This window comes from Ostrinia nubilalis, chromosome Z (assembly GCF_963855985.1).
Source record: "Ostrinia nubilalis chromosome Z, ilOstNubi1.1, whole genome shotgun sequence".
Taxonomy (NCBI): domain Eukaryota; kingdom Metazoa; phylum Arthropoda; class Insecta; order Lepidoptera; family Crambidae; genus Ostrinia; species Ostrinia nubilalis.
Genome location: NC_087119.1, coordinates 21,976,395 through 21,991,934, shown reverse-complemented (window position 1 = coordinate 21,991,934; position 15,540 = coordinate 21,976,395). Strand labels below are relative to the sequence as shown.

At 38.7% G+C, this 15,540-nt stretch overlaps 1 protein-coding gene across 7 annotated transcripts in view; it reads right to left on the bottom strand.

Annotated features, from left to right (window-relative positions):
* LOC135086554 (protein phosphatase 1 regulatory subunit 12B-like) overlaps nucleotides 1-15,540 on the bottom strand; it is a 97,694-nt gene that overhangs the window by 23,659 nt on the left and 58,495 nt on the right. For 4 of the 7 annotated variants that reach the window (XM_063981297.1, XM_063981296.1, XM_063981299.1 and 1 more), the window contains 7 exons: nucleotides 14,717-14,869; nucleotides 12,211-12,333; nucleotides 10,778-10,876; nucleotides 9,801-10,032; nucleotides 6,409-6,553; nucleotides 5,141-5,286; nucleotides 1,854-1,913 (listed from right to left, as the gene is read on the bottom strand). In XM_063981297.1, the coding sequence (XP_063837367.1) occupies nucleotides 1,854-1,913; nucleotides 5,141-5,286; nucleotides 6,409-6,553; nucleotides 9,801-10,032; nucleotides 10,778-10,876; nucleotides 12,211-12,333; nucleotides 14,717-14,869 (958 nt within the window). The remainder of the gene's footprint in view (nucleotides 1-1,853; nucleotides 1,914-5,140; nucleotides 5,287-6,408; nucleotides 6,554-9,800; nucleotides 10,033-10,777; nucleotides 10,877-12,210; nucleotides 12,334-14,716; nucleotides 14,870-15,540) is intronic. The other 3 variants (XM_063981301.1, XM_063981303.1, XM_063981300.1) reach the window with 2 other exon arrangements.

Genomic DNA, 15,540 nt, shown 5'->3' with positions numbered 1-15,540 from the left:
CTTGAAATTTGGCATGCAAGTGCCTTAGTAAACTTAAAGCTTAGTTACAACAGGATATTGCAAAATTCCTACGGGAACAGGAATTAACGGAAAAACATTTGTATGAAAAAATGTAAACCGCGTAAGTTAGACGCTTGAAATTTGGCATGCAGGTATCTTAGTAAACTTAAAGCTTAGTTACAACAGGATATTGCAAAATTCCCACGGGAACGGGAGTTATCGGTTAAAACATTTGTATGAAAAAATGTGAACCGCGTAAGATAAATGAAGGGGGTAAAAAGTAATCCACGCGTACGAAGTCGCGGGCGGCCGCTAGTTCTAAATATATTTAACTCAAATGTGACTGACTGACTGACATAGTGATCTATCAACGCACAGCCCAAACCACTGGACGGATCGGGCTAAAATTTGGCATGCAGGTAGATGTTATGACGTAGGCATCCGCTAAGAAAGGATTTTACGAAACTCCACCCCTAAGGGGGTAAAACAGTATCCACGCGTACGAAGTCGCGGGCGGCCGGTAGTAATGTTATAAGGATCTATAGAAATAACCAGATAGAAGGCAATTTAAAATAGTACTTGAGCTAATCTCACATTACTTCTCCTGATCATAAAATTACACACCTACAACTTTCAGTCACCTACTTTGAAATACGATATTGAAATGCTATTTATGAGTTTGTTTACATCAGACCAGTTCAGAAGTCCTACCACTCAGTATTAGACTTTGATGTGAAAATTGCTTTCCTACTGACACACTTATTGTCATATTTCATAATGTGTCATGTGACAAGTTTGCTAAAAGAAAAATGAATAATGTCTATGACAGACACAGAGTCAACTTCGGTCGTTGAGTGCTCAGCAGAGGGGCGTGAAATTGATTCCCTGAAATATTATGTTTATAAATTGACATTTCTTCGCCTGAATTGACAACTAAAATGCTCAATAGTACAAACAAGATTTACTTTGTAACGAAATGTCTTTAAAGCTAGGACATACACGAACTTTTACCATTGTAATTCATATGCACTAATATTGCATAGAAACACAGAACCAAGATATAGGTAGCTTGTTTTTCAAAATTTGTTCAGATAGCTATTGGTATTTTGCAGTGTTTTATACATTCGTTATAATCTATATATATAAAAGAAAGTCGTGTTAGTTACTCCACTTATAACTCAAGAACGGCTGAACCGATTTAGCTGAAAATTGTCAGGGAGGTAGTTTAGAGCCAGGAGAAGGACATAGGATACTTTTTATCCCGTTCGAAATTAAAAAAAAAGTCTGCTTATTTATTGCCATTAAGGCGGAACAAAGTTCGCCGGGTCAGCTAGTCCCACATAAAACTAATTATGCAAAAACAAAGGATTTTAAGAATATCTTGTTTTCATCATTCAATTTATATTTTAAACGGCCTATAAAACCATAAGAATGGCATAGATAGAAAGCCAAACACAATAAAAGGAAAACCACAAATTTCTTAGAAACAAAAGAACCCAGCTTTGTAACGCAGTGAGTCACCCCAATGACATTAGCACGTAGTATAACCAAAGACGCTTCGGTCTGTTTGAGGAAACCCATACTGGTCGCTATGTGGGCTCTTCTTATGGTTGATTAACTGTTTGGTCGTTATACACCGCCTACGGACAGACTTAAGACGGGAAAAGTAGTTTACTGAGGTTACAGGCAGTATCTGTTACCATAAATGTTTGGTATCAGATTACGGTGTTTCGGTTGATATATTTTAATTAGGCTATCTGTAACGTCCGCTTCGAGTTAAAAAAAGTACTAATACGTAAGGTATTAGTACTTTTTTAAAGGAATTCAAAATATGTATTTGTCAAAAAACATACCTGAACTGTTTCTGTGTCGCCATCACCCTCGCCGCCCCCACCGCGGTCATTTACGATGTCCTGTGAACAAATTAATTTGTTAAAGTTGCTAGCCATTTTGGATTAGGGGTCGCAATGTGGGTATTGAAAAATACCCAAATAAGTTCACCTACTTTCTTTTCCAATTTTCACAACTCAGAAGTGAATACTCGTACTGACATTCATATGCTATGCAATAAGTAAGTTAGTTTCAAAGAATATGAAAGTCTTTTTGTTTAAATTATCTTTTATCTCAACGACGCAGTTTTGCTGCGAATATTTGTATTTACGTGCTAATTACGCAGATTAGGTCTAAAATTACAATGATTAATTAAAAAGGCAGCTGTCCACTCGGGCTTGCTAAAGCTAATTTATGTAAAATCATCTCCGACTACGCCCACCGAGTGACATTCGTGGAGTTCGCAAAGCCAAAAACGTCAATGATTCTCGAAAGAGTTATTTTTGATGTTAATGATTTGGAATATATTTTGGATATTTACTTCGCCGTGTTACGGACGTAAGCACTCACTGTTCTTCTCACACGGAAGTACAGTTAATAAAAACTACATTAAATAAAATAAATCAAATAAAAGCGCGAGTATTACTTATACCATACGACGACTTCTACTAATTCGCTCTAGAAATATTAAAAACTAGCTGACCCGGCGAACTTCGTACCGCCTTAGCGTAGAGATTTTCTTTATATTTTTTTCCGTAAAAACCTTGTACAGAGTATTAGAAAACTACAAAAAAAATATCAGCCAAATCGGTCAAGCAGTTTTCATGTTATGTCGTGACAACGGAAAACGGATTTCATTTTTATATATACAGGGTGTTAGGTAAATGGGTATATGAGCCGACACTAGCCCATGTTAACATGGTCATATAAATGGTATGGTGAAGTCAGAAAATTAATATCTTCATTTTAATTATTTTATTTTTCATACAAATCGGATTTAATAAAATTTATTTTGTATGCAAATTAAAAAAATTAAAATGATGATATCAAATTTCTGACTTCACCATACCATTTATATGCCCATGTTCACATGGGCTAGTGTCGGCTCATATACCCATTTACCTAACATCCTGTATATAAGATATAAGATAAGATAAAATAACATGATGTGATCATTATCTCGTTAGTTTTAAAAGCATGTATGTATTATACAACAGTTCACACGAATCTTCATTCATAGTGACACATTTCTTACGGTTTTCAGTGAACGAAGTCGCGTTCTAACGCTTGTTAAATATAACCGCACATCGGCCTAAATTCCCGCGTGACATTACATCGCAAACAATAAACACGCGATTCGCTTACATAATCAAAATAAAACTGAATATATCCCGGTTTTATGGAGGAGTAACGCTCGAGTTGGCGAACGAACTACGAAATTAGACCACCAACCGGTTCATTGTACGACGTGTCACGGTTTCTATGAGAAAAACGTGTCACCAAGTGTTGGCAAACTCCATTGTGATGATCGAAATTAATCTACCCTACAATGAAATGGATTAATTGGTGTTACCGTTTTAACGAGGTGCGTACGTAGTTTTATAGCAATGCCAAATGTTTGAAGTTACCGAAATCGGGATTAGTATTAAAACCGTGTTAATCAGTTTGAGACATAATATTACATGAAAACGGGGATAATGGTTTCGCGAACAAGGCGTAAAATTATTTGTAATAGTTTATTGACTTCAAACAGTTTTAAGGTGCAGCGTACAGCTAACATCGTGACGCGATATTACGATATGGTGTAAAGTTTTCCACTGAGCCAGTACTAAGTTTACGGATCTTTTGTAGTGCGACACTAAGAACGTGTAAATAAAATAAGGGTGGATTCGACCAAACAAGAGTAAATATTAATCTCAGAAAAAATCGTCAATTATTCGACATCATGACATATTTTCCATTCTGAAACTGACAATGTACCAGTTATACCAGGAGTTATTCTCGGATAAAAGTTTGGTCGAATCGGGCCCTAATGTAGCAAATTGTATGGAAGAAAGACTTCTCAAATTTGGAATAATTTGGAAATTCTTTAGGCCTGCGCCGGCGCTACATTACACAGTAGCTTAGCTAACTAGCATCGCTAGTTCAGCACTACAGACCAATTCACCAGCTCGTCTGGTCTACGTGGAAGTGTAGACCAAATCTTCATTGCCCCTGGTAAATTGGAAAGGGTTATGTTCCTGCAGTAGCGACTAAATGACCCGATGATGTTGTTTGTTACGTACGTCCATATCCATGTGTCCTGCGCCAGTTAAACAAAGCTTGGGCCTGCGCCGGCGCTCGATGACGTCATAGAGTATAACTTTCACTAGTTCGGCAATAGCTGGCGTTTTGAAAAGTACTAATATTTGCTACGGTAGTCCTTTACGTACACACGCCCACACTGTTAACTATCCATTTCCATTTTTGCTCTCGCTCTAATCAAATGGCGATTCTTTGCGATAGAACGAGATGACATGACTTTCAATGGGCAGTTAACACTGTTGGCGATAGTACGTCCATGTCCACCTGGCCTACGCCGGTGGAACGCCGCTTGGGCCTGCGCCGGCTCTGATTGCCACCGTGAGTCCGTGACAGAATGTCTTTCTCTTTTACACTTGTATAAAGAGAAAAAGAGAGATAACATAGTAGGTACTTATTCTTATCTATGGAGAGATAAACTGTGACAGTGACACCCGTGCGCGCACGCTCTAAAGCATCGCAAGTTCGGCATAAGATATAAAAAAATATTTAAAATTTAGTTTGAGAAGCGACTATTCGCTAAGAAAAATAAAGATATCAAAAGAATATGTACGACGCGACGCGAACTTTAAAGATTTTCTTCTGACACAATCATGGTGCCCCAAAAATAATGGTGTTATTTGAAAGTCCAATAAATAAATATCCTTAAAGAAAAACACATTTAATAAATGATTAACATACACCATAAATGCGACTTGAAAAAAGACCTCACTTTGGGCTCACCTCTGGGATCAATTCGACCAATTTTTATGGTTATAAAACCAAATAATGATCACACGTGTCCTCTTTAACAGATGGATAGCGATTAATCCCAACTTAACAGTTTTATAGCCATAAAAGTTGGCTCTAGCGTAACTACCTATTTTTTGAAGAAGTGACTCTGGATCCTTCTAGAGACACTTTTTTGGGGTAAAAACCTTTCCTTTAATCATTAAAGGATGCATACGTTTGAAAGTGCTTGTCGCGGGAGTTGTGATTTATTTGATGTCGAGTGTAGTTGATTACGTACGTCCATGTCGACGTGTCCCACGCCGGTGGAGCGTCGCTTGGGCCTGCGCCGGCGCTGGATGACATTGAGCGCCGCTTGCGTGCTGGCGGGAGAGGCTGAAGACGACTTGCTCTCAGAACTGCTCTCGCGTTCCTTCTCTTCGTCGCCTGCAATACAACGTAAGATACAGGGTGGACTTTTAATGTGGACATCAGAGTATTCATTTTACAACCCCATTATTACAAATTAATGAGATATAGTAGCTTGATGCATGAAGCTGTACATCATAGGACAACAGGAAGAGCGTGTCTTTAGTTTAAAGGTACAAACAAATACAATACTGGTAATTTTTAACTATATTAGAACCATCGTTGTAACTACAGGGGGCGTAGTGTGAGTTTACTTCAAACGCATTTGATATTACTGCGTTTAAAAATATGTAGGTATATGAAGATTTTAGTTTTTAAAGTTTCCGCGGGGTGCGCTGTACAATGTACATGTATCCGTCATACATATAATGTCACTTTTTAACGCAGTCGATATCGAATGCAAACGTAAAACTTTTCCCCAAGCACAAGAGACTTGTGTTATATTTTCAAACTTCGGGATCAAAGACCTTAACGGAACTTTGACTTTGGTGAATGTCTACGCACGGACATTACCCGCGGGCGGCGTGATCGGAGGGAGCGGCGAGCGTTCGACGAACGAACGAGCAATGTTCGGTTTGCGAGCGAACATCCACGAAGACAACCCTGACGCACTCGCTTCAACGACTTTGTACTAAACGGTCTCCTTATAATTGTAAATTTATATCGAATAGATTCTAATTTTATACAGTACACTCTTTATTTTATTTGTCGCAGACGGTCATGAGTACGGACACTAAAGTGAAACGCAAGTGCGCCACCTAGCGGCGAATCGGCGCAACACTGCTTTGGCGCGCTTCGACAGAGTCGTAACGGTCACGGCGGGACGGATCGAACTCACTTTCGCTCCGGGCGCCGACAAGAGAAGACATCGTCACAGAACTGTCCCACGTTTCACCTAGTGCCTATTTTATCGCTCGACGAAGTCTAGATTGTAGTAGGTACTAAGAACTAAGTGCTGGTTTTGAACTCTGTCTGAAGATTATTAAAAGTGTTCGAACACAAGTCTCATTCTCATTGCACGATACCCTATTTCGCCCACAATATCTGAGGTTCGAATCCCTGACGAGCCGACATATTTATTAACTTGCACTACACATAACTATCGACGTGACAGTGAATTAAGCTGTCATGACATATTACCTTTTTCTCTCTCATCGTTGGCAGGTGGGGACGTGGTGTTGGCGGTGGAGCCCGCGGGAGGGCGCCGCAGAGGCAGCGTGACGGTCGCCTCTGTCGCAGGCGCAGCCGCGCGCGGCGACGATCGGCCCGCGTCTTCCAACTCGAACTGGGATTTATAATCCAGATTAGTATACTCATACTGATGAACAAAGACTTCTAAATGATACTAGAACTGTTCTGAACAAAAGTTGTTCATAAACTTGCACACTAAAATCACGTACACAAAATGTTACAGAGATGCATACAGAAATTGTCTCTCGGATGTTTTAAATTAACAAAAAGACCCTGCCAAATCGCTCCACTACAGTAGAAACCTAAATTAATTATATGTAACTAATTATGACGTTTTTTTTTAACAATACGATTGTCAGATTGTTCAATTCGCAGTCCTCGGCGCTACATCTGCTCCTTTTACTCACTAACAGTCGATTAAATGCGTTTCGTTATCTTTGTGTGTGATCTAGTGAGCTATATTTTTGTTCAGAACAGCCTGTCTAGGGGTACATAAAAGTCTTTGCTGCTGATTTTTACTGGATTTACATGCAAGTGACAAATGTGCTGGAAATACAAAATCAACTGCTCAAAGTGTAGGGTGCATCGTAGAACATTTCATTATCAAACTTGATAAAATTATTTTTAACATGCTTGATTCCTAAAACTTATCATAATTAACCAAAATTATGGACACCAATTGTGATTTGTTTCAATCAACTGGATGGAACTACATAGTAGAATCTATATATATAAAAGAAAGTCGTGTTAGTTACACCACTTATAACTCAAGAACGGCTGAACCGATTTAGCTGAAAATTGTCAGGGAGGTAGTTTAGAGCCAGGAGAAGGACATAGGATACTTTTTATCCCGTTCGAAATTAAAAAAAAAGTCTGCTTATTTATTGCCATTAAGGCGGAACAAAGTTCGCCGGGTCAGCTAGTAATTACATAATTATGATATTCTATAACAAAACTGTATTTTTTTATTTTAGCTATTGTGAAATATTTCCTCCCAAATCCATTTGATCGAAACAAAGTTAACTTTACTAAAACATTATATTCGAAACATCTATGTACAGTCAGCGTTCAATAGTTCGTGACACCCAAAGTGGCCAAAGAGTTCACAACATAACCTTATTCCTATTGTAACAAAGACGTGTCACGAACTTTTTGACTCTGACTGTAACTGTAAAACATTTGATAAAACACAAAACTACAAGATGCAGCGATAGAATAGCTCTACAGTATTAATGACAGGCAATTAATACTACATGCATTTTAGAAATAATTTACAGCATGCTATTATATCACATAATGCGTGAAGCCGATAGATCAATATGGGCGATTGCAAGTTATTCATTAGCCAAATTAGATACTATACAACAGTGTACTTTAATATTTACAACTAAAGCTCATGCTGATTAGAAGTAGACCCATTCGCAACAGAAATAAGATCTATATTTTAGAGTACAAAGCCCAGTGAACTATGTATCGACGGCCATCTGTCGCCAAATGTCAAACACTAACTTTAGACGTGGTCAAACCATGCCGATAGAAATTTAGAATGCTTGTTTTGTTGCGGCGGGATTGTAAAACGCTTTTTTATCAGATGAATGACAAACAAACATTTTGTAGGAGAATGAAAATGATTTTGGAGTAATTGAACATTATGCTCTGTATCATTGATTCTTGACGATCGGCCAACTTCGCCTGATGTCTAGACTTGCCTCTTAATTCCACCATGAGGGAATGAGGCTTCGCTACTACGTGGCCGACTTAGTATGACATAAAAAGCAAGAAATAAAGAAGTTAACAATTCAATGTATAATCTTTCTTATATCGCGCACTATTAATAATTTGAAGTCTATTTTCTCGATGTTACTTGGCTGCTTCGTTCTGCGCAGAATCCCTGGTGTACCGGCGCATGCGCATCTTTATCAGCACTTGCCCATTATTGAAACAGATTATAGTAATACGGGGACTGCAGAAGCGCTTTTTCAAATCTTATTTGCAGAAAATAAATGACTTTTAGCATCTCAAATCCCACCGTAACGTAAGAACAAGCGGCCACCTTATTAGCGGGGTCGAGCCGTAGCCGCCACGACGGGCGGCGCTCGCTGCTCGCGGCGATGGTAGCGGTCGCCGTCGCGGTCGCGCACGCCAGCGCTAGCGGCACCGCCACGTCGCCGCCACGCGCCTAACGAATTGCGACCTTATGTATTGGTGCTATGCAGGGGACAACGGCGCTTGCGTCACTAAGAATAGAGTATGTAATGCTAACGGAAGTTTGTAAGGGAGTTCCAAATTGCGGAATTCAGTCGATGTCATCACGTCACGTCGCCGCCACGCGCCTAACGAATTGCGACCTTATGTATTGGTGCTATGCAGGGGACAACGGCGCTTGCATCGCTAAGAATAGAGTATATAATGATGCTAACGCAAGTTTGTAAGGGAGTTCCAAATTGCGGAATTTCAGTCGATGTCATTACGTCACGTCGCCGCCACGCGCCTAACGAATTGCGACCTTATGTATTGGTGCTATGCAGGGGACAACGGCGCTTGCGTCACTAAGAATAGAGTATGTAATGCTAACGGAAGTTTGTAAGGGAGTTCCAAATTGCGGAATTCAGTCGATGTCATCACGTCACGTCGCCGCCACGCGGACCTTATGTATTGGTGCTATGCAGGGGACAACGGCGCTTGCATCGCTAAGAATAGAGTATATAATGATGCTAACGCAAGTTTGTAAGGGAGTTCCAAATTGCGGAATTTCAGTCGATGTCATTACGTCACGTCGCCGCCACGCGCAAGTAAGGAATGGTACAAAATCTCTAGTGCTTGTGTCTTTGGACATATTTTAAGACTAAATTACTGCACCGATAATCCAATGATAAATTTATAATACAAATTGTACAAAATATACTACATATTTGTATTGGTAAACGAAACATAAATGAAGCATGGAACATTGAACACATTCATATGAGAATGTTCTTATTAAAACAGCGCCACACTGTATGATGTACATACAAATATTATTTAAAACAAACAATGTTTCGGCGAATGGTGACCAAGCCGCATTAGCACATCAACTTCAAACTCAACGTATGTACAAGGATCAAGTAATTATAGCAGACTTTGAAGTTTCTCTAATATTTCTTGGCCAATCAATCAAGTGTATTGTTCCTTTACAGAATCCAGAAACCTGTGTAGTTACAATAAGCGTCTTCAATAAGAATAAGAAAGATCCCGTAGCTACCGATTTCATACCGAATTAGTTGAAACCTAAGAGAAAAGTTTTAGTTTTAACCCTTCAACCTCTGCTAGGGGATAGTTAGTCCAAGCGGTAGGTTACATACCGATCCGTTGTCCGTAGTGGCAGGTACTGGCGTGTCTTCTGTTTTCTTGAGGCTGGCCGGTGAAGGGCTCTCTGTGGTGCCGTTACCAGCTTTTTTCTTCACTAGTTGCTCAGCGGATTTGATCTCGTCGAGCGTGACCCCCTGGGTGGACCGCCGCGTCTCACGAACTCGTTTAGCGTGAGCTTTCCTCTGTGTCTCACTCTCCTCATCCCGCACCGGGGGAACGAACGACCTGTGACCGTTTGAAAGTCATCATTCATTATTCAGTCCAACTCACATTGACATAAAGCTCAAATTTGAGTGGATTATTACTGCCAATATCACGCTAAAACACGTTACTTGAAAACGAAACTCATGCATATAAGTCCTAATCTAACGTTCACAAACGACATGCGCGAATAATAAAATCCGCAAATAAAATGCATCCGAGCAAATAATAATAATAGACGAAGCTAACTAAACACACTAAAATCTTACTTTGCTTGGAAATAATACAATTTAAGTGAAACAAAATAAATTAAAACTAGTAAAAAGCTTTTTATAATAACAACGAAAAATACATCTTAAAATAAACTGGCATAATTAATTAGGCATAATTTTTGGAAGCTATTCTCAAAACTCGGTATAAAATTTCTCTCGCCACTGCCATTAAATTAGTTTAGCTCAGTATAAGCGGCTTTTTAAACTTTAGGCTAAATCAAGTTTTAAATATCATTCATATTATTATGTACATTCTAGTATCATTTGAGTTAGTAATTTTGCAAACGGGGCCCAAATATTAGAATTAAAAAAACACAGGCTTGAATATAATTTGATTTTGAATATAGCTTCCAAACACAGGCTCCAAGTATCAAAAACATCGAAATCTAATGCCTAGGGTCTGGCAGACCTATCCCCTGTATTGGGGGGTTGGGCTGTGCTAAAGTAATGGATATTTTTCCAAGCAAAGTGAGCATCAAACTATGTGGTGTGGGTACTTGAAGAAATTCTTGAATATGTTCCCCGGCGACAGTTTTGTGGGCGTCGCGGAGCTCGGCGTGGAATTGCTACTGTTCGACTCAACGCTCTCTGGAGTGCTGTTGCGTACATACCACTTTATTACTATGCGCCTTATTATAGTGAACTTAAAGTACATATTTGGACTGAAGAGCTGTTTTAAAGCGCAATAACTTCATCATAAAGTTAGCATTCGTTTTGTCTTTTTACGTTTAACATTTGTGGCAGCAAATGCCTCAAAGCTCAAAGAAAAGTTTGCCCGAATCTACAGAATCGAAATTCTTTTGAGATATTATTTAATGTTACAATATTAAAAAGTACCTTCTAGTTATGTTACCGAGTACATGAAGTTACTACCTTTGAGTGGTACAACCTACCAATTTATGTATCATACCAGTCACATTCATCCAAGTCACATAACATCGAAATTATTTTGCCCTACAATAAGTTGGAAGAAAGGAATTTTGAAAAAGAGCTAATAGGAGGATAACAATCTCAAACTACTATTACCAATTACTTTATTCATTACAGTGAAACCAATAGGCTACGTGCTCTAAAACACCACCACTCACATTTACCTTACATTTAAATGCCAATTTCAACCAAACTTACTTACATTATTACAGCTACTTCCAATTTCTTTACAACTTACTGTCGATAGGATCAAGGGATATTTTGGATTGTATTCAACGAAATAGACATGCTCACACTATTGCAGGCAATTAACCTCTTTATTGAATGAAGTCAATATTTAGTTTTAGTGTTACACATAACGATATAAATCATCGTTAATTAAACTGAAGGGAGTGAACCACATACAAAACATTCTGGATTTGCAGTGGGTAAGAGTGAAAAAGACATCACGGTTCACTCAAAATTAGATTTGTCAAAAATTTAATAACAAAAAAGTTTATAAACAACGAAGTCGTGATAGCACACGCTTCGTATTTGTTACATTATTATTACGCTTACATACTATATGTGTACAATGTACATACTTACTATGTGCAAGAGTAAATATTAACTAAATATTATAAAAACGAGAGTTTGTAAGGATGGACAAATGTTTATAACTCCATCGACGCAAAAGCTGTTTCAGTATTATGATTTGAGATGTAAATTCTTCCTACACTGTGGCATACCTAGGAATAGAACTAAAATATTTGTGTTTTTTTAACAATACATACTAACATTATTCAACAACGACAGAAATGTGTCTCATAAATGCCAAAATGTGCCTAAAATTATAGGCTTTTTGTCTACGGCTCAAATATCTATTTACTGATTCAAATACGACTACAGTTTTATAACGGCGTCTTGGCACCTTACAACGAGGAGCGCCGACCCCAAACGAAATGGGAAACGGCACAGATGAAAAAGAACTTTTATAATGACGTGCGTCATTCTGACGTACCTTCTGACCGTGGTCTGTGACGTGGTGATGGCATTCGTGGTGGTTGTGTTTGCGTTGGCGGCGGTGGTGGCGGGTGCGGTCCATGTGTTCACGTCGCGCTCTCTCCTCTCCGATGGGTTTATTCTGTACGAAAGATAATGTCATTACACATTTTATATGGATATAGTAGTGTACTACTTATTGTGTAACACGCATTAATCTGAAGACTGATAAGTTTGAGGGGAACATTTAACTCGCAGACCGATTTAAATACTATAAAAGACTAGCGGATGCGGGCAGCGCAGGACCGTGCATTGTGGAAAACCTTGGAGGAGGCCTTTGTCCAGCAGTGGGCGTCATTTGGCTGAAATGAACGAACGAACGAACGAAAACATACGGGTCGAATTGAGAACCTCCTCCTTTTTTTGAAGTCGGTTGAAAATACTAGCGGCCGCCCGCAACTTCGTACGCGTGGATCCTGTTTTACCCCCTTAGGGGCGAAGTTTCGTAAAATACTTTCTTAGCGGATGCCTACGTCATAACCTGCCTGCCAAATTTCAGCCCGATCCGTCCAGTGGTTTGGGCTTTGCGTTGATAGATCACTATGTCATTCAGTCACCTTGGAGCTAGAGAGACTAACGAAAAATAGTACCTAAAAATTAAGGGGCGTTGACGTTGACTTTTGATCTATAATTTGGTCTTTAACATTTTTTTAGGCTTACGATCTTTAACAGGCTAGGTATACAAATGCAGAATAAAACATAAAGTACGCAGTCTTCAGTTAACACTGTGTTGGAGATAAGTGTTAAAGTCATAAATATCATCTAAGTTACATTTTACTACTTACTACCCAAACTACGTTAATTCATCACACAAATACTTAATAAGAAAAATAAAAATTTGCAATGTTTATAATTCAAGATTAAAGCTAAGTTGTTTCATCTGAAATACATAAATAATAACAAAATAAATACTTAAATATAAATAGTTTTCATTAACTCTACTGGGACTTTATAATCGTATCACAAGACTTAAACGATACAAAACAATAAATAATACAAAAAATATGAACTAAACATATTTACAACACACTACAGATATAACCATAAGACACATTAAAATAGTTGACATGTTTACATTCAGATATAGATAAATAAATAAGAAAGTATAAAGCGTAGCAAACAATTTTAGAAGATTTAGTTGATGTCCTTTGTTCGTAATGAGAATTTAGTTTATTGGTTACTTATTATTAGTAAACGACGATTTCCAAATGTGTATTTTCGATCATCGAATAACATTGTTTAAATACTATGATGAAATGCTGTGGTTTTGCAAAACAACGCCCATCTCAGGGGTGGTAGCACACATGAAAATAATTGTAAGAAAATTATAAATACAATTTTAACTATTACCAGGCCTGTTCATCTCCGCGAGTTTACATCGAAAACAAAACACGCACGATGGCCCACCTACAGGATACTATTCGACAAGGCCTCACATGACTCATTGACTCACGCACGCGTATTCTTGTGTATGATGGAAGAAAATAAAGAAAATGGTGTACTAAATACTGTACAGTATTTAACTGCCTAAATAATAATAAAAACACAGAATGTACTTTTTAAAGTTGCCTCAAGACACTGAGAGGTAAATAAGTAGTTAATATTATTCATGATAATTCATGCTAAATCATGTATTTCCTCAGCCATTTTCCGCAGTTTGGCTCCTCACGTCACATCATTTTACCGAAGTCAGCCCTGTAGCTTCGGCGCAGTGCCGATCACTGACGTTTGTCAACAAAATGGTGCTTGACTCTTGAGACAGGCTAAATTACACCATATTGTTAATGACATTGAGCATACATTTTTTTGAATACCTTCGCGAAGTAAAACTTCCGTACGTAGTACTTATTATTATTCTGTGCTATTACTTTAATAGTAAAAAAAACCATGTTCAAACGTCTCCTAAAGCTTTCAAGACGGCGCTTGTTACCGCCCGCACCACCCCCGCGTACCCCGCTACACCACCGAGCACATGCGGCCGCCGCCCCGGGAGAGCAGGGGGACTGTCCGATAGCTCGCCCGCGAAATAAAACCATTTTCCTAATTTCATGGATTTTTCAAATATTTTTTTGGCATCAGTGTCGTGTATACTGCCACCCCTGAAATGGGCGTTGTTTTACAAAACCACACCCTACATACTGTATCGAAGAAATACATATTATGTTGAATGATCCACTATAAAACGGATCTCATTCTTTTTTCCTGTTCAATGGGGAGGCATTTATATTTTAGTCAGTAAGGCTGAAATTATTCGTAATCGTAGTCCCAATACTTTTCAAACAAGTAAAAGGAATTTTTATTGTCACGCTTGTGACGGCCATGTACGAGACGCTAGAGAAAAAGTAGGTTATTTTCAATATCTGTTTAAGAACATTATCAAAGATATCCCATCGGAGCTAGAGATCAAATTTTTTGAACTAAGAAGTTTGTGACACATTTGGCAACCGTCGCGCAGTCGTCGGCACCTGGTCTGCACGTCCTCGTTAGTATTCTCTGTGGTGTTAGTCTCCTTTTTCCTTAGTTCGACGGCGGCCAACGCGGCCTGCGGCAGCGGCGGGATGGACGGGCACGACGAGGCCTTGATACGCGCCGTGACGTCACGGTAGCGCTGATAGAAACTGCCACAACACACAAGCATGCTACAGTGGGCGGGTAAGGCTGGCGAGGTCGGGTGAGCTTTTGTGAATGAATTATTTTACACTAGAAACTATTTACTAACAACGGGCCCAAATATTCGCGTACAGTACTGTTGTCCAACACTGAACCGTCCCAACTATGACATTGACAGGAGGACGCTTCAATCAATACGGGATTATTAGTTGAGATTTGAGGGCGCCTCTATGAATACTGTGTTATTAGTTCCAATTTTTGCCAAATCAATTCTTGAAACTCGTTTGACTATACTTCAGTGTTCTTTCGACTTCGCTCCACTGGCGCCCGAGTTTTATCACGATGAGTGTGGCCCAGCGACAACGATCATTAAATGAAGATTTTAAAAAAGTAATATTATTATACTAGAAATATTTATTTCTGTTGTCTAATACCCATAGTACAAGCTATGCTTAGTTTTGCGACTTACATGCGCAGTGTAAAGTCCCCGAAGATAATTATCTATTTAATTAAATTATGTCTCATTTTCATTTATTTGCCATCCTTTATTGGATTGGGGTTCCATAAAATGTTTTGCATTAGGTACTTATAACTTGGTAAATCTAATTAAATAAATTGAATTTGAATAGCATACATTATGGTAATTATGTGAGATTTTTGCTGTCAAATAATTTTGAAT